Genomic DNA, 25,705 nt, shown 5'->3' with positions numbered 1-25,705 from the left:
AAAAATATTGGCTTGAAAATTGAAATAAACGGGTTGGCTGTTGGCTGGAAATTGGGCTTGTCGGGGTTTTTCTTTGGCTTTCTGTACTTAAAATACCGCCAATAGGCGAAGATCATTAAAATGCCCAAAAAAATGACAAATGGTACTGTCAAACCATTTGTGTAGCTTATAATTCGTCAATTTATCGTTAAATAAAGTGGTTTCGTTTTGTTTTGGGTTTTAAAAATGGTGTCAGTATGTAATATGCATTGAAATTTCTAAAAGAAAAACCAATTTTTGGCTTGTTTTTGGGCTGGATTGTTTAGATCTTAGTTAGTTTTTGGGCTTCTTTTCGAAATATAGATTGGCGGTTTTTTGGGCTTGTTTCCAATTTCATTTTGGCGGGTTGAAGGTTTTCAATCTGGCATCCCTGTCTATGTTCTATTGTTCAAACATCGTGAATCAATCTTAATTAGTTTATAATTAAACTATCTTTGATAAAATTTAAACGAATTAAAATTCCCCAATGTCAGAAATAAACTTAGTTAAAGATGGTATTAAAAAATCCATAATTCACGCTGGTGGGGAACTGCCAGAATATTCTAATGGTACCAAAGTCAGTTATAAATTAAAAACAATCAAAAATAACGCGATAATAATTATTAAATTAATTAATAAATTTTAATTAGATAACGTTCCATTTTTGTACAAAACAAATCCATTCTTGCGATTCTATCGGGGATGACAATCATGACATCTTGGATGATAGTCGCAAGACTGGAAAACCCATGGAAATAATATTAGGCAAACAATTTAAAATGCCAGTTTGGGAGACTTTACTTAAAACTATGAGGGTTGGAGAAGTAGCTCGGTTTAATGTCGATAAGAGTGTAGGTTAATTGTAGTAATTGTGTTAATTTCAATGGAAAATTCTTCACAATTTGTTAATGTTAGTTTGTAGAAGCTTATCCCCTTGTCTCTGAAAGTTACAAAGCTTTTGCCGGTATCGCGGCTAAGAAGGAACATAGATGTTGTGGAATGAATATCATGAAAAATCCTTCAGCCGCTGAAAGTTTAGTCACAGATCCAAAAGATTTAGAGTTTACTATGGGTAATTTTTAACCTTAGTTAGTTTTAGTTTTGGAAATGTTAAGTATAATTATTAAAATATTGTTTAGAGGTAATAAGTGTTAAAGCTCCGGGAGAATATGAAAAAGAATCATGGGCAATGGGTCCAGCTGAGAAATTAGATTCAATTCCTTTACTTAAGGATCAAGGAAATAAGTTTTTCAAAGAAAAAAACTATAAAGGGGCAGCTTCAAAATATGAAGAAGCTTTGGGAAGGCTAGAACAATTAGTTTTAAGGTTAGTTATAGCATAGCCCACTTGATCACGCACGCTGGCTGCACGCGCTTTAGAAGCCCGTCCAAACGATTTTTTTTACATGTTAACTCGCGAATACGGCGCGTCACATAGGTTCGGTCTAAACTTTCAAACCCGTCTGGTTTTAACATGGGCGTCTATGGGAGGGGACCAGTTTTTTCAACGTTTTTGACAATATTAGTGCATCTACTGGTTCAAATCTCTTGAATTTTTAATGAGACGTGTATTGAAAGGTTTGATATTATCTTGCAAAATTTAAAGCCTTCAGCTTTAATAGTTTTTTTTATAAAAAATAAAAACCATCACATAGTAGAGAAATTGAAGGGGCAAAATTCTCTACTATGTGATGGTTTTTATTTTTTATAAAAAAAACTATTAAAGCTGAAGGCTTTAAATTTTGCAAGATAATATCAAACCTTTCAATACACGTCTCATTAAAAATTCAAGGGATTTGAACCAGTAGATGCACTAATATTGCCAAAAACAATGAAAAAACTGGTCCCCTCCCATAGACGCCCATGTTAAAACCAGACGGGTTTGAATTTTAGACCGAACCTATGTTATTCTCATTTTTAGGGTCGATTGAGCGGGCTTCTATAGCGCGTGCAGCCAGCGTGATCAAGTGGGCTATGGTTATAGCATAAGTTTATAAGATATCTTATAAACTTATGCTTATAATTATAAACCTTTAAATATCTATGACCTGCAGAGAGAAACCAGGGGATGAAGAATGGTTAAACCTTGAGAAAATGAAAATTCCATTGCTATTAAATTACGCTCAGTGCAAATTAATAGAAGAAGATTTTTACGCGGTAATACAACATACAACAACAGTTTTAGAGCTGGACCCTGGTTAGAAGTGGTTAAAATAACCCTGGAATAATAATTAATTAATCCATCTGGATGAATTATAGATAATGTGAAAGCTTTATTTAGAAGAGGAAAGGCGCATATAGGAGCTTGGAATCCTACAGAAGCCAAAGAGGACTTGGAAAAGGCGGCATCCTTAGAACCAGCTATCAAAGCAACTGTATTAAAAGAGCTAAATATTCTCTATAACCTACAAAAGCAAAAGGATGCGGAAGATAAAAACAAATTGAAAGGAAAAATGTTTTCCTAATACAGAGTTGGGCAGAGGCATTCCCACTCTTGAACCTAATGTAATGATTCCTGTCAAAGGCAATGAGCTGCTGCCACAAAGGATTTATAATTCTATAGGCGCTCTTGAAATGTTTATTTTTAATTTTATTAACACATAATTTGAGATGTTCATATAATATATATATTCAAGCAAGACAGTCTGGAATCTGATTCATTTGGATTTGGAATGGTAAGATTGTCACTGCCAAAATGGTTGTTGACTGACTGATTGGATGTTGAAAATGTGTGCCCGTGATCGAGTGGGCTATGGTCAATGTCAACTTTAAATGTGTTTCTTATCAATTTTCCAAATAAATTGAAACCATCGCGCCATTTGTTTGGCGTTGAAAAAAAAATATATAATAAAGATATTAGGAATAATAATGCTTCTAAAACAACAGGGACTTTTTAAATTTTAGTGTTGGCACTCCGTGATATTTCCCATAGAGCTTAATGTAGTCAAAGGGGGTGAGCTATCGGTTCTTTATCCCTGGACTTGCTAAACAATGGGGACTCAGCAATTCGGACATATCTCGCCCTGTCGCCACTTTGGTATTCATTTTTGTAGAGTAGAAGCTATTTTAGCTTCTTTTCGGACCACCTTTTGAAGCTAAAGGTCGATTTTATGACGTAGTACTGGTAAGTCCCAACTGGCGTCATGTATCAAAGAGAATATAGGGGAGGAGTGGAAAGAGGGGAAAATCTTGTTGCTCTTTTCTACCGTGCATCTTCAATGCGCAGTACCGAGGCATTTCCGTTTGAGACATTTAACGGTATCGTAGGTGGCGCGACTGAGCCGGAAACTCCCTCGTACCACTAGTATAATTTAGGGGCAACAATGTAATTTAGCCTTGTGGAGCGGGGGAGCTTCAACTCCTCCCCTATATTCTCTTTGATCGTATCTCGAGACTCGAGACTGAACTTGTCGTCTGCTTAGAGTTTGTAAAAACTTTGGGAGGGAGTGGGGTGGGAGTTGAGGAACTGGAGAGTGATTGGCACGTACCATAGACATTAGAATATGATGACAAATGTACCGTCAGGTTATAGTGTTAAAAACAAAGTAAAGGGCTTGAAAATATAAGTAAAATGAGTGGGATTGAAGTCAAAGTCATACCACTATCTTATAAAAGCTAAATAGTAAACTGAATGAACTGTCACGTAACGTAAGGCAACCATGTTACCAGTCAGAAGGGTTCAGCAAGTTACATCATGGGTGAAAGTACTCTTGGGCTTCTTTATTGGTGTTTTATTGGCTTCCTATTTGAAAAGTACGTACCTCCGAGGTGGAGACCCATTATGTTCTTTTAAAGAGAATGTTGAGAGGATCACAGTTACTAGAACAACTGTGACGTCCTCTACCAACACTCCAACCACGTCATCATCCAAAGAAATTCCATCCAAATTACTCTTTGTGGGTGTAATGACGGCCCAAAAATACCTGGATTCAAGAGCTTTAGCCATTCATGAAACATGGGGACCAACTGTACCGGGGAAATTAATGTTTTTCTCCAGCGAGTCGTCCCAAAGCAATAATAACCTTCCATTGGTAGCTTTAAAAGGGGTTGACGATTCGTATCCGCCTCAGAAAAAATCCTTCCTCATGTTGAAATATATTCATGATCATTTCATTGACGATTACGAATGGTTTATGAGAGCTGATGATGATGTCTATGTCAGAACGGACAAGTTGGAGCCATTTTTAAGGTCCATCAACAGTAGTAAACCTCAATTTATCGGACAAGCTGGTGTAGGAAATAAGGAAGAATTTGGGCAATTGAGTTTAGAACCTGGCGAGAATTTCTGTATGGGAGGACCAGGGATCATTTTCAGTCGTCAGACTTTAAAGTTGATGGTACCTCATATCCGGTACTGTTTAAAACATCTCTATACCACTCATGAAGATGTTGAGGTTGGAAGATGTGTCAGGAAGTTTGCTGGAACGTCTTGCACGTGGTCTTACGAGGTAAATAAAACAGTGGGGGCGGGGCGCCGCAGGGGGGGGGGGTCATTTCAAGGTCAACCCCTAAACCGCGCATTATTTTCAGATGCAAACAATTTTTTATCACAACTTCAGTGGTGAAGTTGCCACGTCATCAAATTTAAGAACCAAAGAAATCCATCGAGCCATTACACTCCATCCAATTAAACAACCATTAAACATGCACCGTTTAGACGTTTATTTTCAAGGAGTGAAATCTCAAGAGCTTCGTTACAAAGCTCTTCAACTACACAGAGAACTACTACAGGCGTCAAACTACTTGAAAGAAGATCCGGATGATTGGTTACGTTCCTACAAAGAATTGGCAGATACAACGAAATTAGGACTGAAACCAGACCTAAACAATTTTAGACCAAATTCGACAAAAGAAATAGTGCCTTGGGATTTTTTCACAAAGAGTCTTTACTCTTGCAAAAATAGAAATCCAAAAATACGGTTACAAAACTCGTTCAAAATGGGTTTGGAAGATACCATTATGGAAGTAATGGATACTATAAACAAGTTTTCTAAACAAAGGGGTCGAGTCATAGAGTTTAAAGATATATATTACGGTTACTATAGGGTCAATCCATTGTTGGGTGTCGATTTCATCCTAGACATGCTTTTAACTTACAAGAAATTTCGGGGTAAAAAGATGACAGTTCCTGTTAGAAGACACGCGTATTTGCGCAGGTCTTTTACATCCCTCGAAATACGTTCCTTATCTTATAACTTTACAGTAGCCACGGGCGTTGGTAACAAAGGAGGAAGGGGTTCACACCGTAAAATGATTAGTCAGAAAGAGATACATTTCATAGTTCCTTTGTATGGGAGAATGGATACTTTTAAACGGTTCATGAAAAATTTTGAGGATATTTGTTTAATGAGGCGGGAATCGGTCAAATTAGCCATCGTTTTATTTCTTGACAGCGATCAAAACCAAGAATCTGCCAAGCAGGCCAAGGATCTCATTGATTCATTAAGAATTCGGTATTTAGGGTATGATTTAAAGCTAATAGAAGCCAGTGGTACTTTTTCAAGAGCTTTAGCGTTAGAAATTGGGGCTAAACTATTCCCAGCTGATGCTTTGTTATTTTTTATAGATGTTGATATGGTTTTTGATCATAGCGTTTTGAGTAGAGTTAGAAAAAACACTATTAAGGGTAAAAGGAGTTATTTTCCTATTGTATTTAGTCAGTACGATCCTACTTATTTGAAACGCGGTGACGCGGCTTTAACTCCTTCAGACCCGTTTGTTATTGATGAAAATATTGGATATTGGAGACAGTTTGGTTTTGGAATAGCTAGTTTGTACAACAATGATCTTCAAGCCGTGGGAGGAATGGATACAACCATTCAAGGTTGGGGTAAAGAAGATGTGGATTTATATTCCAAGCTAGTCACCAGTGAAATTGAAGTTTTTCGCGCCCCCGATCCGGGTCTTATTCACGTCTTTCATCCCATAACGTGTGACCCTAAACTTAACCCTTCTCAATATGAAATGTGCCTTGGAAGCAAAGCCTCCAGTATGGGTACAGTTGAGCTTTTAGCCGAGCAGCTTTTAAAGCAATATAAAGACTACTTATAAATTTAGTTTTTGAGCTTCTTTCCTAATTATATTTGACAAAAAAAATGGAAGAACTAAAAAAGGTATTTCGTTTTAGGCTTGAAAATGTGCCAAATTTAACAAGTTAGAGATCGAGAGACGCATTTTTTTATCATTTATACTTTTGCATTCAATCCATTTATAGTTTAGAAGTTTGGTGTTTTGGTATAGACTACTAATTTACGCATCATAGGAGTGATTATATCTATTTGTTTAACAATTCAAATGTTTTTTTCTTCTAAGTATGGAAAAATTACTTAAAACCGTTCAAACCACTTGTCACAAGCTTATTACGCATTAGCCCGTTTTGATTTTGATGCTGAACGTAATAGCCCACTCGATCACGCTCTCACCTTCACCAATGTAAGCCGGTCGCGCTAACCAAGGCTTACGGACGGGGGGGGGATGAATTACACCCCTACAAAACGCGTTAATGTGTAGTAAGCTTTACTATACAAATGTTAAAAGTAGAGATACATTTCACAAAAGTTCCTTTTAGTTGTTTTAGGTAGTTAACTTTGTTCCAATAAAGCTTTTTTTATTTGTTAAGCTTTTCTCTTAAAAATTGCATAACTTCTGGAGAATGAAGTAGTGCCTGTAAATAGTTAATATTTACAATTTATTTAAATGATTGTGGATGGCATCATTTTAAATCAATTATAGGTCACGATGTACAAACTTATTATCCTAAGTACTTACCTTCTTTTTTTCACTGAGAACTTCATCAAGAATTGTGTTTTTCAAGCAATGGCTTCCAAATGCTGATCTTGCAGAGTGATCCACATTGGCGTTTTTGGATGATTGTACCACCTGCACTTCGTTTCCATCGCTATGACTAGTTTCATCTTGATCGCAAGAGTTTCTCTCCCGTTTTCCGTCGCTTTTCGAGGTGGAAGTACCACTTTTGTTGCTTCTTCCACCAGAAGATACTTTCTTTTCTGATGTTTCATTTGAACTACTAGTGTCAGAGTTTTCCATTATCCTAAAAATAAACCCATAAATATACTTCCATGAAACTTATTATGTGATATAAATTTAAAATAACTGTATTTTCACTCGCCATTTACAGCATAAACCTCTCTGTGTGGAGAAGTAGACACAAACGTCAAAAAAATAACAGAATATCGAGCAGACACCTTTTAAGAGAATGACCATGGGCAGTGTGGGAAATAAGGCACTTTCACAGGCCAATAGCCAGTTTAAAAATTAGCTGGGCCAGTTTAAAAATTAAACGCTTCGGGGTCTACTGGCCCTGGTGGCCACTTAATTAATTCAAAGTTTTTCCCCCTCAAGATTTTGGTTCATTAAATAAATACTATGTTAATCCCTAAACTTGTCTCGTCTTTGCTTCTACGCTGTGTGCTTGTTTTCCCTGAATTGTGGGAGTGGGATTATGGGTGGGTTTCGTATGTCTGTCTACGCTCTACACACAGTGTGGAATCTCTAGATGAAGTGATTTTTGCAGTTAGCTAAAGGGAAGATAATCTCTCGGTAGTCTTGTTTGGGTCTGGTCTATGTGAAGATAACAATGGAGTGTCAACTCCCTCCCTACGGGCCGAATTTTTTAATTTAGCATTACTCAATAAAGACTTATAGTTCTGTAACATTATCATATTGTATTTCGCGGTCACTCCTAAAGGACCAAAGTTAAAGAGATGGCGCTGACATCTCTATAAATGTAAACAACACGATTGCACAAGATGATGCAACAGCAGTAGCGATGCGTAGTTAGCACGTCTCGGTTCACTCAATAAACTAGTTAGTTATTAATGTCAAGACTAATTATTTCGTATGACTAATTAAGCATACTAGAATCGTAAGAAGTTAACGATACATGGTGTCAGAAGTGGGGATAACACGGCGTGGGTACGTAAAGGACGTGTCCTTAACCAGGTCGCACACCGTTCCTATAAACTGCAACTGGATGATGGCGCCATATTGAGGCGTAACAGACATCAAATCCTACGAACCGAAGAAACCGGTCTCCCAGGGGACGATGTGAAACCTGTGGTTAAAACAGAGACGTCGCCCACCAACGAACAGTTTCACGCTAGTCCACATTTTGCGACTCCTGTTCCAGTAGCGACTACCCCCTCGACAGTGCCACGGGTGTCCAGTCCACCTGTTACGGTCCGCCGTTCTAGTCGGGTCAGAAAGGTCCCTCACAGGCTTGATCTCTAGTTCAAGTTCAAACATCGAAATAACTTTTGTTTTTTTTCTGTTTAGTTTTTTTATCATTATAGTTGTTTATTAATCAGTATCTTTAACCACCTTCAGTGGGTCATAACTTGTTCAAAATAAAAAAAAAAGAAAAAAAAAAAAAAAGGAAAGATGTAACATTATCATATTGTATTTCGCGGTCACTCCTAAAGGACCAAAGTTAAAGAGATGGCGCTGACATCTCTATAAATGTAAACAACACGATTGCACAAGATGATGCAACAGCAGTAGCGATGCGTAGTTAGCACGTCTCGGTTCACTCAATAAACTAGTTAGTTATTAATGTCAAGACTAATTATTTCGTATGACTAATTAAGCATACTAGAATCGTAAGAAGTTAACGATACAAGTTCTTAATTTAAGACTCCAATATTTTTAAATACCCATACCTATAAAATCTAACCTACTAAGCCTACGCCCTAGCAAATATTGTCCAGAATAAATAATTTGGCCATAAATTACGAAAGCCTGATTTTTGAGGCTAAAAGTGGTAGGTGGCACCGTGGCCAGTTTTTTAATTAAAATACCTAGGCTCTACTGGCCACAGGTCCAGTTTTAAAAAAATCCTTATTTCCCACACTGACCATAGGTGAAGAATGCGCGTGCGGAAATTTGTTTTCACGCTATAGGATCGGCAACTCCCTATCTCGAACGACAGCTTATTCTGTATATACTCTGTTACAACATCGGTTGTCAGCACGCGCAAAGCTAGGTTTCTATGTAATCTAGCCTTGCGCGTGCTGACAAGAGACAAAAAACTTCAGGATCTTCAGGATTTAAAATCAGTTTAAAATATCCTGAAGTTTTTCGTCTCTTGTCAGCACGCGCAAGGCTAGATTACATAGAGACCTAGCTTTACGCGTGCTGACAACCGACGTTGTAACAGAGTGTATACAGAATATTCTGTCGCCCGAGATAGGGAGTTGCCGATCCTATCGCGTGAAAACAAATTTCCTCACGCGCATTCTTCATCCATGAAATGACTGTGAGTCACGTGTAGACCGCTTGTTCCGTTTCCCAATTCCCATACTATTAAAGTGATATTAAGAGTGAATAAAATTACCGCTAGGTCTCCCGTAATATTGCTCCATGGTGTCAGGTTCCCCCGCTACGTGGCTGCCGGTCGCTTCAAAAAACCGCCTTGTCATTTTTTGGTAGCGCTGTCTGCTCATAGCCTGATTCTAATAGTGATTTGCGAAAAACGCGTTGTCATTTGAAATTCTATTCGCAGTAAGTTCTATATTTAAAATATATTTTAATTTAAATTTGCTTTTGTTATAATTATTACTTACTCCGTAGTTAAATCCACCATGAATATCACGTCAGCAGCTGGTATTATCTCCTTTTTGGAAGAAAACCAGTCTGAGCTACGCGTTTTTGCCCTAAAGAAGTTAAACACCATTGTTGATGAATTTTGGGCTGAAATATCAGAAGCTATTGGAAAAATCGAGGTACTTTATGAAGATGAAACATTTTCGCAACGAAAAATGGCTGCGCTTGTGGCTTCCAAAGTATATTATCATTTGGGATCTTACGAAGATGCTTTAGCCTATGCTCTTGGGGCTGGGGACCTTTTTGACGTCAATCAATCTTCCGAGTATGTCGAAACCATTATTTCTAAATGTATCGATCATTACACCAAACTGAGGCTAGCTAATGCCGAGACAAGTGAAGAGGAAGAGTTTATTACAATTGATCCAAGGCTAGAAGCCATCGTAAATCGAATGTTTCAAAGATGTTTTGATGATGGGCAATACAAACAAGCTGTTGGTATTGCTCTGGAAACACGAAGGATGGACGTCTTTCAAAACGCTATTCTAAATTCGGATGACGTCAATGGGATGTTGTCTTACAGCTTCAAAGTCACCATGTCTTTAATTCAAAACAGAAACTTCAGGAACCATGTTTTAAGAACCCTGGTCAGCCTGTATAAAAATCTAGAGGTCCCTGATTATGTCAATATGTGCCAGTGTCTGATTTTCTTGGATGATGCCAAGTCAGTGGCTGAAGTTCTAGAAAAACTGTCCAAAGTATCTCAAGAAAGCGCCTTAATGGCCTATCAGATTGGATTTGACCTTTATGAAAGTGCTACCCAACAATTCCTTTCAAGGGTACTCAAAGCTTTGAGGGCATCAGCTCCTGTTCCGGAAACGGTAGTCTCGCCTCTTCTATCAACACCTACTGTAGCACCGGATGCGACTTTAGAGGCTGCTGCTAAAAAAGAGGGAGATGATAAAGATGAAGAAATGGATGTTGATGGCAAAGCTCCTGATGAATCTGATAAAAAACCAACCACCAGCGCGACACTCGTTTCACCAAAGAAAGAAAGTCTGAGCGAAAAAGATAAACAGTTACAAGAGAGGATAGAAAAATTAGCAACCATCCTGGGAGGAGAGACCACCATTGATTTACATCTTCAATTCCTAATCAGAAACAACCATACAGACATGCTCATTTTAAAACAAACAAAGGAAGCCACTAGGAATAGTATTTGTCACACTGCAACAGTCATTGCCAATTCATACATGCATAGTGGAACAACCTCTGACCAATTTCTCAGAGATAATCTTGATTGGTTGGCAAGGGCTACTAACTGGGCCAAGTTCTCAGCAACTGCTAGCTTGGGAGTAATCCACAAGGGTCACGAGAAGGAAGCCTTAAATATCATGTCATCTTACCTTCCCAAGGATTCTGGTCCAGGCAGTGGTTACACTGAAGGTGGTGGACTTTATGCCTTGGGTCTAATTCACGCCAATCATGGCGCCGCCATTACCGAGTACCTCCTGACTCAACTGAAAGAAGCGTCTAATGAAGTTGTACGTCATGGAGGATGTTTGGGCCTTGGTTTGGCTTCTATGGGAACACATAGACAAGATGTTTATGAACAACTCAAGTTCACTCTTTATCAAGATGACGCTGTGACCGGTGAAGCTGCTGGCATAGCCATGGGTCTTGTTATGCTTGGTTCAAAATCAGTAGCGGCAATTGAAGATATGGTCGCCTATGCTCAAGAAACTCAACATGAAAAGATTCTTAGAGGATTGGCAATTGGAATTGCACTAACAATGTATGGACGGTTAGAAGAAGCGGATACTTTGATAAACTCTCTCTGCAAAGATAAAGATCCATTGTTAAGGAGATCTGGGATGCACACCATCGCCATGGCTTACTGTGGAACTGGAAATAACAAAGCGGTTCGAAAACTCTTGCACTTTGCTGTTAGTGACGTCAATGACGATGTCAGGCGTTCGGCGGTAGAATCCCTTGGATTCCTTCTATTCAGGACCCCAGAACAATGCCCAAGTGTGGTATCTCTGTTGTCCGAATCCTACAACCCACACGTTCGTTGTGGAGCCGCCACAGCTCTTGGAATTTCATGTGCTGGAACTGGAAACAAAGAAGCTTTAGCTCTACTGGAACCAATGGCCAAAGACCCTGTTAACTTTGTCCGACAAGGTGCCTTGGTTGCTTCTGCTCTTATTCTTGTCCAACAAACCGAAACCACATGCGGAGCCAAAGTCAAAGAATTTCGTCAACTATACTCCAAAGTCATCACGGACAAACACGAAGATGTTATGGCCAAGTTTGGAGCCATATTGGCCCAAGGAATCATTGACGCTGGTGGTCGTAACGTGACAGTTGGCCTTCAGTCTCGTACAGGTCACACTGACATGGAAGCCGTAGTTGGAATGCTGGTCGCTTCACAGTTTTGGTACTGGTACCCACTCTCCCATTTCTTGTGCTTGGCATTCAAGCCCACTTGCTTGGTCGGCCTAAACCATGAATTGAAGATGCCCAAGATGGAGTTTCGATCCAATGCCCGACCTTCTCTTTACGCCTACCCGCCCGCCTTAGAGGAGAAGAAGGAACCTGAAAGGGAGAAGGTAACCACAGCGGTTCTTTCCATAACTGCCCGCGCCACCAAAAAGAAGGAAACTGAGAAAAAAGAAAAGGCGAATGCTGAAGAGAAGATGGAAGTAGATGAAGAGAAGAAAGATGAATCCAAAGCCAAGCCTTCTGCATCTTCAAAAAAAGAAACTGAAACTAAGCCAGAGAGTGCTAAAGCGTCGGAACCCTCCACTTCTACAGGAGATACTGGTAAAGACGCCAAGGACACCAAAGATGGGGAGCAAACCAAGAAAGACGCTGATCAAATCAAAAAAGAGGCTCCAGAACCCACTTTCGAAATTTTGTCAAATCCCACTCGAGTCATGAGACAACAGTTAAAGGTCATTCAGATGGTAGATGGTACCCGATACGTACCTTTAAAAGATGTAACCATTGGCGGCATTATCTTGCTTCGAGACACTAAATCACAGGAGCCAGAAAGTCTAGTGGAGCCTGTAGCTGCTGGTGGCCCCAAAATTGAAGAAGATGAGCCAGAACCACCAGAGCCATTTGAATACATTGAAGATTAAGGAAACTAACATTAAAGACGCCTGTATTCTAAAATAATTCTGATTAATGATCATTCTCTTAAATTATTTTTAAAATAATACGATGGTTGTTACTGCCACAATTCAATGGTTTGAGGTAGACCTAACCTTCAATAACATCACTATTTTTCTGATTTTCTTCTTGTTTTTTTGTACTAAAAGGCGCAATAAATTTAATTGGTATTTAAATTATTTCTTGTTGTTCGCTAAACGAAATGAGGCTGATGATTCCAGGCGTGAACCTTCCATATACACCTACAATTCCTTAGAACTACAGCTATACTATATCTTTAACGTACTGTACATATTTTGCTGTTTACATCGCATCTTAAAAAGGGGGTCCTCTTCATATTTTGTGGTATGAGCTCTTTGTTGTTGAAAAGTAATCAAGGAAATAATAACATCGCTAGATTACGTGTAAACTTACCCCCGCATGATATTATTATGTTAATTAAGTAGCTCAGGAAATAGAAACCTTTTCATGCATTATAAAACTCTGCCACCCATAAAATTAGGTTCCAAGTTTTCAAAATGTAATATATTTTAGCCTTAAGGCTAAAACTTTAATAGAAGCTAGAAGGACAAGCTATTTTTATATATTATAAACGTAGGATGTTTTATATATTAGTCCTTTCCTGAGGTATGCTGGAAAATCAAAAAATAGACGGGAACACAATTTTTTTTCTTCTCAAGTTTAATGAAGTATTGGAACAACTACAAGAAATCATGATAGTCGAATATCTTAGGTAGTTTTAGTTATGTGTATATATACGAAATTTAATAGTTATTAAGTCAAAAGACGGTTTTTTCAGCAGATATAACAATTTTTTCAAACATTTCATTCCAAAAAAATAACGCTTGTTCTTGATTAAGCAAAATGAGGATCGTCGAGTTTCACCAGAATATTTAATTACGCTTTATAGACTCTTTTATTTCGCGTCGGATGAAAAAGGTTAAATTAAAAAAGGAATGTTGTAACGTTTCAAAACGAAGCCTTCTTTCGTTTCTTAATTAAGTTTCTCATGGTAATTAAGTTGCCATCTTTATACCTTTTTATCTTTAACGCCTTTTTCCGCTATCTTCTCGTCACTATCTTCAGAAAAGTTCTAGAAGGTGGGCGAAAAAAAAATGTATAAACAGGAGTTAGTCTCTTACGAAGTACTCTTTCTATATATATCTTTGGCTACGCTTTGCTGCTCACTTTTGGAAACGTCCAGTTATCGGAGCCTGAACTAATTAAAAACTCGAGAAGATCTTACCGTTTTGCGATATCAAAGCTCTTCCAGAAGACTGGGGCAAATGTACGAGGGTGTTGAAAGATCAGAGACGAGATCAAAACTGAAAGTAATTGAATTGTCGAAACGACCACTCGAAACCAATCGGACGGCGGTGTTTCCGCAAAAAATGTCCAGACTTCTCGCGCCTGTTAAGAATAGACTTGGTTTAATTTAATACCATCAAAAACCCTTCACTTCATATAAATTAACCTTATTAGTTAATTTATAATTATTATATAATGCTCAAAAATTGTTAGGAACCCTTTATTTTCTTCGCGCCCAGAAGTTTGTATTTCGTGACGTATTCCGACCTACGTCTCAGTCATTGGCTAAGGGTGTTATATTGTACTAGAACAGCCCACTCGATCACGCAAGTTGCACGCATGATCGAGTTAGCTGTGGTGGTCGGCTGCAACCTTCAGTTCACGAGGGCACAACGAGACTTACGAGAGGAAAAGGCGTCCCAAAAATAAACGTGTGCCAATTATTAAGCCTAATTTCTCTTGACAATGTGTGGAGAACTTTGCGTAACCTTTTCGTTTGTTATGTAAGTATTTTGTTAGTTTTTAAGTACTAGAGATAAGACCCTCATAAATAATTTTGAAATGAGCTCTTTAAGCCTATTTTTTTATTTATTTCGAGCAAAGCATGCTTAGGAAATCCTAAAAATATCTTTACTTGGTATTGAATCGAGTCCACAGATATCATCCACCAGGTTCATAAAGCCAGGGTCTAAACCATCGCCACCTTTTAGTTCCAAGTAGTCTTCTAAACCTCGTTTCTTGCACTGTAATAATTAATAATTGAATGGTAATTGAAATGCCCATTCCCGATATTTTAAGAGATCATATGGGGTGGGGGGAAGGAGGTTGTCTGTTTAAATCGAGCTAAATTAGGCCTAAGCAGACGCAAAGGCTTAGGGGTAATTAGCGTTTTCTTTGTTTGCACTATTATTAAGAGATAGTCATCTACGTTAAGATAATTATAATAGAAGTCCCAATAAAATTTGACTGCAAGATCTCGACTAGATATTGCTGAAGTCCTATATTATATTTCGCAATAGCAATTAAAATATGACAAGGACCTTCCCTACTTCATTTATTCGTCGGTAGGTAGGTAAATTTTCGTTTCGTCTAGTCGTTCGAAAGATAAACTTTCGCGTCAAACTGTAGAGACAGGCCGTTTGTTTTAATTATAAACGCAAACATTAGAACTCTGGATATTTTAGCAGCTATAGCAGCACTGGCTAAAACTTTTCCCTCAATCTACGTTGTTAAAATTTATTCTTATTAGTGGAAGTTTACACTAAGAATAATGACACTTTAAAGATTTCATTATCACAGTTACTCTCTAGTTTTATAGGGATTTAATCTCCTTTAAATTTAAGAATCAATCGCCGCCTAATTATTTTTTCTTTTTTTCAGTAATGATGGCAAATCGATCACCAACTAACAAAACCAAATGTGGCGAAATAAAAGCAGCCTCGCAATGCTAAACTCACGACTCATGTAAGTAAGAAGTTTTATATATTTTTGGGGTTCAAATGAAACCAGATACTGGAATATGCCTTATCGTAATTATAACCGTTGCTTATTATGAAAATATTGCTTAAATTACTCGGGAAAATTTAAAAAATATGGGAACGGTAAAGTAGTCGTGGCACGTCGCTATCATGCACCCTATTGAAAATTTCATTTTCGCGTATCACTGGCCGCCATTTTGACAGCCTAAATACAATTTATCGTCTGCTTGCAAAGTGTATGAAATGTTAAACAATAGCTCACCTTCCTCAAGATTCCAGTTTCCATCTCAAAGTTTCTGGAACTGGGAACTCCAACACTGGTGGCCAAAATTTTAATGCTTTCGGGGTAGATAATAGAAACACTGCAGTTGTTTCGACGTCCGTAATTTCGCAATGTATAAACACCCTGTGGTTCTTGAAGAATAACATTGCAAGCTGAAAGACAATATTAGTATATCTTTCTAATTAGCTTTTCCAAGATTTTGAGTTTGAACATTTACGTTTTGGATTTTCCCTGAATCTAACAGCAACCGTGAAACCCTCTCCTTCTAAGGGTACTTTAAAGGCTACGAGGCCCACGTTTTGAGACATTCTGAGTGTCTTCCATGGTTTAGACGCGCCGCAAAATTCCGTGAATCGATGAGATTTGGGTTTAGGATGGTCATGGTCCCCTGGGAAGAACTGTCCGTTAAGTTCCCAACCGTCTATTACCTGAAAAGCAATTTTGGTTTTTGGCATTAAAATTTTACGATCATCTTCTCTCCCCTAAAATTTAATATCTAACTAAAATCCAACACGTAAACTTACGCTTAGTAGACCCCCTTTACTGCAACCGATGTCAAAGTCGGCGAATTCAAATTCTACAAAAAATCCTGGTTGAGTGATTAAGTATAAACCGCATATTTGTTGGCCACCGGTTGACGAATAGGTGTACACCCCTTCTTCCGATCTCACGAAAACGCATTCTGAAAATTATAATTATCTAAAATCAATTAACCCGTAGCGTATAGTAGCAATTTGTAATTAATGAGACGAAACCCTGTGGAGAAAACTGCGAGGTTAATTGTTATGAGCATCCATGGATTTATAATCAGTTGTGACGTCGTGAATTAACCGCCCTACGTCAGTGGGTATCATTTTATTACATCATCGCGAGTTAAGCTAACATTAAAGTTACTTATTCTTCATTGCTTTAATACTTCAAATTTAATTGGTTTCACGAACGCGATAAACCAATTTAAGCTAGCTTTGAAGTTTGTTACCATCTATATTATTCAATCATTGATTTTATTTTTAAGCTTAATTGGATTGTTGTTATTCCATCACGAACACAATAAACCAATTTGTAACTGTCCCTGTAAGCTCGTTTTGGGGCCTAATGTCAAAACGCGGGAAAAATGTTAGGCCTATACTAAGACCATAAAATGCTTAGAAGAAGCGGCAAAGGGATTATTTACGTTGCTGTGATGATACTTGGAGATGTAGTTGATGCGGGTATTATATCCCCTTATTGACCCCCATCATGACTCAATTACGCGTCGTCAGCTTACTAGAGTACCTGCTCACTTTGCATTCGCATATTTTGTACCGTGCGCCAATAATTTCTTCTGGTTAGTGCCGACAAGGGATTATGAAAAAAATTTTGTTTGAGTTTTTTCGTACTTTCTCTAATTTGTCTTTTGAAGGATTTGCCTTAGGGAGTTTTATACATACTCAGTTCCCATAAGGTACCACCCGGAACAAAAACGGAGAATTAAGCCTTGGTTGATTAAGGGGAAACGTTTTCAGGAAATTTATTCCTCCCATACCGTGTAATTAGAAACTACAGCAAATACCTACTTAGCAATTGCATTAGATTATAATGAGCCAACGAAAAAAATACCAAGTCAACCTAATCATTCGCGTATAACTTTGGATTAAATACTAATCACAAGCCACTGAACCCTGAATATATATAGGGTCAAAGGTTAAATAGTAATATGTACGAACTAAATTGAAATTGATTTAATAAGTCAGCGTGCATTCGTTAAGACTTGGGAAAACTAATTCAAGATAATATCATTTGGCTTAGTGTTTCGGGAGTACTTAGTTTGAAACTTTAGTAAAATTGAATTTGGTAATTCGACACGGGGGTGATGTAGTTTTGGTATTGATTTAACTGTACCTCTCGCTGGGAAGAAAGCCAGGGAACGTTGGTGTGTATATATGAAGTAATTTAATGATGTTGTTCAGCAGGGATTAACTTCCCGTGCCAATGGGTTGTAGATTGAGGGACACTTATATATATACGATAATTCGAGATGAAGCGAATTCGCTTCCGGCGCTCAGATTCTTTTAATAGAATACAATACACTTCCTCCGCGGCGACCAAGGTATCGCGTGTTTAAGTGGGTATGTAAAGTGTACTCATTGTGGGATGATGTTTACATCTTAACAATAACGCGATTGCCCTAATAATCCATTCCAAAGACACTTGAATAAATTTCACGATCTAAAATTATTTGTCTGAAGTTCGGTCTGTCATAATTTTATGTAATTTTCCAAATCTGTTGGCTTTCAATTATCTTCAAAGCAGTGATATTAAGGGTCAAATGAATGTTGTAAACTTAACTTCAGTTTGACGTTAAACCAAGTGAAGAGTTGTAAAATATGCAATTTCAGTTTCGCTTGACTTGAAGCGCTCGTGGCATATGTTATGTTATTAAAGTGCCATTGAAACTTACGTCCTGATTCGTCAGGTTCTATCTGAAACACTTCAAACTGCGTCGGTTCGGTTGATTGTCGTTTGGTTCTTGATAAACTTCGAGATAGTTTAGGAGATATTTGCTCCTGAAATGAAATATATATATATGTATCGAAAAGGTTGCAAAATCAGAAAGTTTTACATCAAATCTCTGCATTGTGTTTCCTTGAATTTGTAGTCAGTATTTATTTATTTATTCATATATAAGAACTCCCAAATATTATACCTACGTGCAGAATATTTTGTTTTGTTTTATTTTTATTTGTTCGTAAAATTGGTTTTGAAAAAATATATGTATTGTTATTGACACTACGCGGGATATATTTTTGCTGTTTTATATTTCTTCTTCGCAAATATTCGAAATTTCTTTCCGTATCGTAAACATTGGCGTCACAAAGCGTTTAGTCTCCCGAGAAAGATCTGTTCGAGAAACTAGAACTGTGTATTTTGAAGTACGTTACATGAAGTTAACGAGTTTTCATTTTTATTTTTAAACCATTATGGTCAAACTTTTTTCTATGTCCATTTGCAAGTCTTAATTTTGTTTTGTAAGTTTTTCTTTTAACTCTCAGAGATTTGAAAGTTTTACTTTCTTCACGACCAAATTGGTCATTTTCTAAATATCAGAATTTCTTAAGTTCGGGTTTTGAACTTCTGTTTATACCTTAAGAGGATAACTCCTAAGATCATTGTTTCTTGTTTTTTTACCTCATTATTTGGGGATAGTCGAAACTAGCTGTTGAGCGACAAATCCTTTCCCTCTTGATGCTTATTCGAGTAGATTTATAGTAAAGAAAGAAAGCAACAACTTTGTTTTTTTCTTTCTTGACAAAACGAAACTAGAGTGAGAGCTAGAGGCTAATCGGGTATCAAGAATGCTCTGATCATGATACAGGGTGTTTCTGATAAGTCTGTCCTAAATTAAGGGGATGAAAATGTTCCATGGCATTTTGCCCTATAAGGGACACCATTTTCATGTTATTATTGGAGTGTTTAAGGGATGACCCATTAATTAAATTAGCACTTAATTTCTTAATTAAACTGATCAAAAAGATAGGGAGCACTTAAAAGGGTTCCATCGTGCATCTCTAATTGCCTTCGTAGACATCTTGATACCTATTTTAAATTAATCCATTAAGTCGTTAAGCTCATTGTAAATGGAAAATGAAACTATATAATTTAATCCTGGATTTAGATTGGAGTAAATTTCAATCAATTAAACTTAAAACCAAACCATTGGTTCTAAATTAGGCCGTAGTATACATTTCGACCTGCGTGGAAAGATCATGAAATTTGGTTGAAACGTTTTGTTTGTTGTATAGGAGTTTACGTTATTTTAACCAAAATCGAGGTCTTATAAAGTTTTGGTCGCTTTAATCCCTCTCTCATAAGTTTCCAGCCTCTATCTTTCTCCGAAACTGTACACACCAAGATATCCTGACATTATCCTGATCCTAGCTACGAAATGATATAGGCTTTGTTCCTGTTGACCACTCTCTAGCGTCCAGCATGGCCATTTCGTTCCCCTCATAAGCTGTTTTTGCGTCCGTCCGTCCGTTCCGTGTTTGGTCACCGAACAAAGACTATTCTATAGGCGGATTGCTCTCTTCCTACCTCGTCGTACAGTCCTACACCCTTAAGCTTAATAGCTAGGCTAGAAGTTATTTCTCCGTTAGCTGTTTACCTTCAGCTCTCTCGGATCTTAGCCCGAAAGTATCGTTCCCAATCTAGGAAGAGCCAACGTAAATGAGACGTCCTCTAATAACACGACTTTGGGCTTAACTCTGTGCCAAGCTACTTCCCTCAATTTCCAATTACTTCCTCCTACGCAAAAACAACTCCAATCATATTGGTCTAAAAAGACGTTAAAATACACAGAGATATATTGTTGGGTGGTAATGGAATGGGTCAAGTTAAAATGGTCGAAAGAAGCTCGAAAAACGAGTTAAGTAATTTGAGAAGAGACCTATGCAATTTTCCCACCATTTTAATTCTCTTAGCACGCGCTTCTAAATTGAAGTTAGCACGCTCGTGCGGAAACCATTTTGTTTTGAATTATGTTCAAGCGTGGATGGAAAACACGTGGAAAACCTTTGTTTCTAAGCCTAAATCGCGCCATTTCTAAACTTAAGAACCTTCTACTATAAAGATCATATTTTCACACAAATAAAAGTTAAGCTATTGGGATTTTTCTAGGATCAAAAACACCATTTTATTATTATTTTTTTTTTTCGAATTTCAAAAGGATTGTCGGAAGTTCTCGTTAGACTTTGATAGGAGTGCATTATATTCGATTCAAGGACCTTTTATAGAAATTTTATAATGGCCGGTCCGGGTTAGCCATTTTCTTTTTGGTTAGAGATCTGTTTTGGTTGCTCTTTTATACGGGATTTTACTAAGGCGAAGAATGAATAGACTCCATAAAGTAAATGGTGTTTTTCTTCCCTTTACATAAGAAAGCGACTCAGCATATTGGGGATCAAATTATTGGGAAGTAAATTTCTTTCTCGGAAAGGGGTAAGAAATGATGGCTTTCATCACGCGAACGAAGAAAAAAAGAAGGGTTTTTACATTTTTCTGAAGTTTCAAAATTTCCAGGAATAAAGATTTGATTTAAGAGAAAACAACAATCGCTCGTTATCTTTTTGTTGACTAAAATGCGAACTTTCTAGGCCAATATAATTCCTTCGATTCAATTTTGGCGTATTTATTGGCCATTTTTAGATGACCGCTCTCTCCGGCAATATTTCTTGACCATTGTGTTTTTCTATTCCATTTTTCTTGTTTAAGTGTTTAATTATGTTACCTGATGACACTTTACAACTTGACACGACCTCATTTTATATACTTAATAGTACGGTAGAGCGTAATTAATTCCAAAACTAATTAATTAAGGTTGCATTCGTTAATTAAGGATTTTAAGCTTAAAGATATCATCATCCTTAAGTCTTTAAAAAAATTAAATATGAAATGCGAAAGAAGAAATTATCCCAATGTTTAATAATCTTGACGAGAAAAGTCCTTTTGAAAGGAAAGATAAGTCTTGGGAATTTCTTAGTTTTAATCGTAAGAAACATCGCAACAATAAGTCTGACTTTTAATTTACTTGGGTTTTTTTTAATGAGTAAAACGTGTAAAAATAACGTGCCAACAAATTGAACTTCTTTAAGAGATTTAGCGTTAGGCAATTGGGGAAAGTGACACTGTGACAGACTTATTGCGTATTACATTACTTATGTTTGAATTATTAATCCATACTATCTTGTTGTTTTTTTTTTTTTTGCTATTTCGAAATTGCCCTTATGTGAGGGAGAATGAAAAAATAATTTCTAAATGGTATTAATGGAAGAGTTCGATAGAATTAATATTTGCTTTGCCTTTTATCGTTTAAAAACACTAGGCTTTGTTTGAGTGTCGCTTCTGTTTGGAGATACGTGCCAAAAGAACTAAAACACTCCAATATAGTACGATTTCTTATGTGATAGCACGTTCCCACTAATATTACCCGCTTCGACGCCATCTTTATGCCTCTTTTTATTTGCAATTGCAGTTGCGTTATTAAATTTGGGGTTAAACATTGTCAGATACCAAATATATTTTACTTAATATCATGTTAACGAGGTCTAGTTAAATTATTTGTAATTCACTCGTAAATTCGCCTCTTTTAATTACCTTCTCTATTTAAACACCAAAATACTGGAATAACTCAGGCTAATTTTAAATCACGAGATAATAAATTATTTCGTAAGCCGAAATTAACCACTTGTTTGATTTTCGACTTCTATATTCTTCCTCCATAGAATCGGAGAACTCAGATTCGTTCGCTAGCATTACGAATGAATAACGCGCAAAACGCATCCAAAACTATAATTCTTACAATTTCTAATTTCGAAAGATGAAATTAATGAAAACCAATTTTCTTTGATCAAAAATGTAAGGGAATGACATTGTTTTCAAAATTTCCAGCAGAGAAATAATAATTATAAAAGAAGGAAAAAAAAACCAATTACCTTTAGAACAGGTGAACACGACGTTAACGATATACAAATACAAAGTAAGGTGAACGCCGCCAATAACGATTTCATTGTAAATAGTTTAATGATGTTCTGTTTTTTTCAACAATTGACGCAAAACCGAACCGGGTTTAATTTTCAATAATTAAAACTTAAAATTATCAGGCAAGAAATGTTATTTAAATGATGGTTTTCTAAAACCAATCGTTCGAATCAGATGATGCAGCAACGAAAAAGAAATCCTTTTCCCGTGAAACTTCAGGTGTCTTCGAAGCAAAAGTTGGTTGGCGTTGGCAGGTTTTGAAAAATATACCGTTGAGTTGGGGGGATGTTCTCTTAATATAAATGCAAAGTGGTGGTGATATCTATCGTTGACAAATTGCTAAAATAAGCCCCATCACCCAATAGCGGAAATTTCAGGGAATATTCCACGAACTTTCCTTGACGAGGGATTGCCTTAAAATGAGGATACGTCCCCTCTTTCACCTGGTTTTATAAGGTCTTGCCTCCAGCTCTCTACTCACTCACTCTCTCTCGGGGCGATCTCGGGGCCTGACTCTTCCGCGATGAATTCCTTCCATGCACTTTACTTTTGTCCTCCCACATCACCAACCACCAACATCGAGTCTCTTCCTCCTTCTTAATATATAATTTTCATGGAAAACCGAAACCTATACCTACGATGATGGGTTGCGGCTCGAAAAATATACTTGTTCATTTTGTTTGTCCGACTTTTAAGATGTCCTTTCGTCAACTACAGTGTCATCATCCGTTAATGGTTCCGGTTGACGTCAATCTCAACTTTATGGACGACATTCTTCAAGGAATTTAGTTTTTACAAAATTCGGGGAAAAATATCTATTGTGTTTTCGTGGTCTCACAAGAAATCAGGAATTGTCAATGATAATCTTGGTATGGGAAAAGGTTTATTGATACTTGGAAAATCGTTAACCTAAACAAAATTTCACGAGAATTGGATGCTTCTTAATTAGCTCCTCTTCTTTCCCTCAAAATGGCGTATAAGTTTGCGCACGGTAGGATAGTATAACGGAAGACGACCGATTGGCTAAGCGTAGGCATGACGTAAACTTACCATCTGAAATTTTCACCTTTTTGGCCGTCTCTTTTTACCGAAATGAAGAACTTATAACTAAATTAGGCCTTGCGTGATTTTGGACTTTATTTCCTTAACCACAGCCTTACTTTAGGTACGGGTCAAAGTGCACGGGAAAAATCAATTGACATCATTATCTTGCGGCAGGTATATACACCCGCGGACGAAAGTTGTAAATCTCTTAATTAAGGACCTATAGGATTACCGGGTTAGTTCGGGACAAGTACGACCGAGAGGGAGAGTTTATTAAGTTATATGAAAGCATCTCATCAACTTGCACACCTATACGCATTAATTGGATTCTTTGTACAGGTGCCTGACCTTATGGTTCGATCATATATGAATATTGTTTGTTATATTTCTTATATGAAGTTGAGGTTTCAAGGAATATAACAAGGGCACTTTCCTTTAAGTTGTTGGTAAATTTACAAAGGCGTTCCTAAATGCATCTACAAACTACTTGAGACCAAAATGTAGTGTTGCCTCGGGGTTTGAAGCACTTTTCGTATCAAGGCTATTGATAAAATGCATGCATTTTAAAATATCAAAGTACATCCATCTTTAATAAAAATGATAAAATATTTTATATTAAGAAATAAACCCAGAATCGTTAACTTGGGTTTGTTAGGGACAACCACAACAAACTTGGTTTAAAATACGATTGCGTATATGATAATCTTCTAGCTAGTTATATATCGTATTAATTCAGAAGTTAATTAAGTGGTTAGCTGGAAATGTCTTTAGAAACAGGTTATTCTAAGCGAGAGCATATTGATTGGTTAAGTATAGCGCTATGGCAATGCCATCTTTATCTTTCGACAAATGATAGCTGGCGAATTTGACAAAGTTGCCAGGTTACTTTAAAACTTTTAACGTCAGAATGTTTCGACTGCATATCATTATTTTACGTTTTATTTGCAAACATTCGCATTATTTAGAATTTCTTTTAACAACCAGTGTAGCAGGAGCCACTAACATCGAAATAAATCAATATTAATACAGGATTTCTCCAAAAAAATTATTACAATAAACGTTTTGATTTCGAGAGAAACGAAGAGGACGATGAAGGAAAGTCAAAATGTTAGTTTTTGGTGTTGGTAACCTTCTGTTGATGAACTTCTCGCGAAGACTGACACATCCCCAAACCACTATGTAGCTATTTGTTTAGTGTATAAACTAGTATACAAGCTGGCCCGTAACACTTCTCGGGAGGGGGAAAAAATCTGTGGAATGAAAGACAAGACGATGCTCGTAATTTTTATGGTCCTTCTCGGAATATTTGGCTCGCTGTCATCGCGTTAGGATTTGACACAGGGCAGAGTAAGGCTATTAAGTTCTGGCACAACAGATTCGACTGGCGTATCCATTCCAACGGCGGGGTTTCGCGCTCTTTATCAATCTAGACGGCGCCGTACGCGGGAAAAGACGACGACAACTCGGGGCCGCGCGTCCTCAGTCGCGTGCAACGCAGGCGCCATCCCCGAAACGGGGCACCCCCGAATGATTCGTAGCCGCGAAGAGGACCAACAACTTAGCAATAAGTTGTAAATTAACGAGATAGCGAGCTTGAAGGAACGTAGTTAGCGTCTGGCAGTTGGGCTTTTATGGTAGCGATAATTTTTCTACACAAGGGGACCTGCTTAGTAAAATACCATTCGCAGACGACGAGATTTTCACTGGCACTGTCTCCCGATACCTCCAAATATTTCGCGTATATACGTGGCCAAATATTTTACCCTCGTGTTAATTTCGAGGTTTTGTTTATCAAAGATGCCTTTTAGTCGCGTCACTCACGCAAACAGGGCTGTTGACTAAATACTAATTCCGGAATTCCCGACCGTCAGATTGGTTTGTTGACAAAGTGTGTAGTTCCTACCGGTTGTTTCACTTTCCCTTTATTTTAAACTTCACACTGCCAATAGCAATCTATAGTTATCTCTCAAAAGGTTTAAATTTCAAAAGAAAAGTTGTTGTCAAATTGGGTTACGAACTTTTGTTCGAGTTTCAGGAATGTTTAATAAATGGCACTTTGAAATGATACCCTTGATTGTAATAATAATAAATTCAGTGGCATCAGACGATACAATAACGGGTATTGCGTTTTACTTCGAAACTTTCCCTTTCTGTTACGACATGTTACGTACGATAACCCTGGGAATACCAGTTTTTCTATAGCATATATGTTTTTCGAATTTCCGTTTCCTCTCTGTTATACAGTGCATCTAGAACGACAGTGTAGTCGTATAGGCTATAAAATCAAAAGTGTTTAGTTTACGGTACACTTGTATGATTCA

At 37.4% G+C, this 25,705-nt stretch overlaps 5 protein-coding genes across 9 annotated transcripts; 3 read left to right on the top strand and 2 right to left on the bottom strand.

Moving 5' to 3' along the window:
• Window positions 1-69: 69 nt before the first annotated feature.
• Window positions 70-2,900, top strand: LOC149692301 (AH receptor-interacting protein). Of its 2 annotated transcripts, none has more exons than XM_089868008.1 (6): window positions 70-587; window positions 669-869; window positions 934-1,090; window positions 1,158-1,344; window positions 2,072-2,214; window positions 2,277-2,900. In XM_089868008.1, exons 1-6 carry the CDS (start codon window positions 585-587, stop codon window positions 2,480-2,482), a joined length of 897 nt encoding a protein of 298 aa, XP_089724134.1. In that variant the 5' UTR covers window positions 70-584; the 3' UTR covers window positions 2,483-2,900. The 2 variants fall into 2 exon arrangements, with proteins under 2 accessions (XP_089724134.1, XP_089724133.1); XM_089868007.1 differs by having other exon boundaries at window positions 72-595.
• A 547-nt stretch (window positions 2,901-3,447) lies between these two features.
• Chsy (Chondroitin sulfate synthase) lies at window positions 3,448-6,635 on the top strand. The gene is made up of 2 exons (XM_089867987.1): window positions 3,448-4,465; window positions 4,548-6,635. The coding sequence occupies exons 1-2, from the start codon at window positions 3,677-3,679 to the stop codon at window positions 6,066-6,068; spliced, it is 2,310 nt and encodes a 769-aa protein (XP_089724113.1). The 5' UTR covers window positions 3,448-3,676; the 3' UTR covers window positions 6,069-6,635.
• Window positions 6,189-9,399, bottom strand: LOC149692299 (uncharacterized). Its single transcript, XM_089868017.1, has 4 exons — window positions 9,370-9,399; window positions 7,147-7,222; window positions 6,786-7,068; window positions 6,189-6,681 (listed from the first exon to the last, which is right to left on the bottom strand). Exons 1-4 carry the CDS (start codon window positions 9,395-9,397, stop codon window positions 6,625-6,627), a joined length of 444 nt encoding a protein of 147 aa, XP_089724143.1. The 5' UTR covers window positions 9,398-9,399; the 3' UTR covers window positions 6,189-6,624.
• On the top strand, window positions 9,381-12,931 carry Rpn2 (Regulatory particle non-ATPase 2). Its single transcript, XM_089867976.1, has 2 exons — window positions 9,381-9,536; window positions 9,606-12,931. The coding sequence occupies exon 2, from the start codon at window positions 9,617-9,619 to the stop codon at window positions 12,722-12,724; it is 3,108 nt and encodes a 1,035-aa protein (XP_089724102.1). The 5' UTR covers window positions 9,381-9,536; window positions 9,606-9,616; the 3' UTR covers window positions 12,725-12,931.
• Window positions 12,932-13,433: 502 nt separating this feature from the next.
• Window positions 13,434-25,653, bottom strand: LOC149692297 (corticotropin-releasing hormone-binding protein). 4 transcript variants are annotated; one of them, XM_089868010.1, is made up of 10 exons: window positions 25,518-25,653; window positions 25,403-25,453; window positions 22,295-25,323; window positions 18,265-18,370; window positions 16,349-16,506; window positions 16,042-16,252; window positions 15,804-15,976; window positions 14,698-14,806; window positions 14,002-14,165; window positions 13,434-13,848 (listed from the first exon to the last, which is right to left on the bottom strand). In XM_089868010.1, the coding sequence occupies exons 3-9, from the start codon at window positions 22,367-22,369 to the stop codon at window positions 14,014-14,016; spliced, it is 984 nt and encodes a 327-aa protein (XP_089724136.1). In that variant the 5' UTR covers window positions 22,370-25,323; window positions 25,403-25,453; window positions 25,518-25,653; the 3' UTR covers window positions 13,434-13,848; window positions 14,002-14,013. The 4 variants fall into 4 exon arrangements, 3 of the variants coding, with proteins under 3 accessions (XP_089724136.1, XP_089724135.1, XP_089724137.1); XR_016382663.1 differs by lacking the exons at window positions 25,403-25,453; window positions 25,518-25,653 and having other exon boundaries at window positions 13,434-13,668; window positions 13,792-13,848; window positions 22,295-25,311; XM_089868009.1 differs by lacking the exons at window positions 25,403-25,453; window positions 25,518-25,653 and having other exon boundaries at window positions 22,295-22,753; window positions 22,822-25,311.
• Window positions 25,654-25,705: the final 52 nt, after the last annotated feature.

This window comes from Phalangium opilio, unplaced genomic scaffold (genome assembly GCF_054372755.1).
Source record: "Phalangium opilio isolate 3A_F unplaced genomic scaffold, DU_Popi_V2 ptg000024l_1, whole genome shotgun sequence".
Classification (NCBI taxonomy): domain Eukaryota; kingdom Metazoa; phylum Arthropoda; class Arachnida; order Opiliones; family Phalangiidae; genus Phalangium; species Phalangium opilio.
This window is presented reverse-complemented; position numbering and strand designations above follow the sequence as displayed.

Coding starts and splice junctions, on each gene's coding strand:
- LOC149692297 (XM_089868010.1), bottom strand. CDS start 22,369: ATGAAATCGTTATTGGCGGCGTTCACCTTACTTTGTATTTGTATATCG. Junction 18,371..22,294: donor CGTGTTCACCTGTTCTAAAG/GTAATTGGTTTT, acceptor ATTTCATTTCAG/GAGCAAATATCTCCTAAACT. Junction 16,253..16,348: donor GTAAAGGGGGTCTACTAAGC/GTAAGTTTACGT, acceptor ATTGCTTTTCAG/GTAATAGACGGTTGGGAACT.
- LOC149692299 (XM_089868017.1), bottom strand. CDS start 9,397: ATGGAGCAATATTACGGGAGACCTAGCG. Junction 7,223..9,369: donor ATATTACGGGAGACCTAGCG/GTAATTTTATTC, acceptor TTCTCTTAAAAG/GTGTCTGCTCGATATTCTGT. Junction 6,682..6,785: donor TTCTCAGTGAAAAAAAGAAG/GTAAGTACTTAG, acceptor AACTATTTACAG/GCACTACTTCATTCTCCAGA.
- Rpn2 (XM_089867976.1), top strand. CDS start 9,617: ATGAATATCACGTCAGCAGCTGGTATTATCTCCTTTTTGGAAGAAAAC.
- LOC149692301 (XM_089868007.1), top strand. CDS start 506: ATGTCAGAAATAAACTTAGTTAAAGATGGTATTAAAAAATCCATAATT. Junction 870..933: donor GGTTTAATGTCGATAAGAGT/GTAGGTTAATTG, acceptor TGTTAATGTTAG/TTTGTAGAAGCTTATCCCCT. Junction 1,091..1,157: donor AGATTTAGAGTTTACTATGG/GTAATTTTTAAC, acceptor AATATTGTTTAG/AGGTAATAAGTGTTAAAGCT.
- Chsy (XM_089867987.1), top strand. CDS start 3,677: ATGTTACCAGTCAGAAGGGTTCAGCAAGTTACATCATGGGTGAAAGTA. Junction 4,466..4,547: donor CTTGCACGTGGTCTTACGAG/GTAAATAAAACA, acceptor CATTATTTTCAG/ATGCAAACAATTTTTTATCA.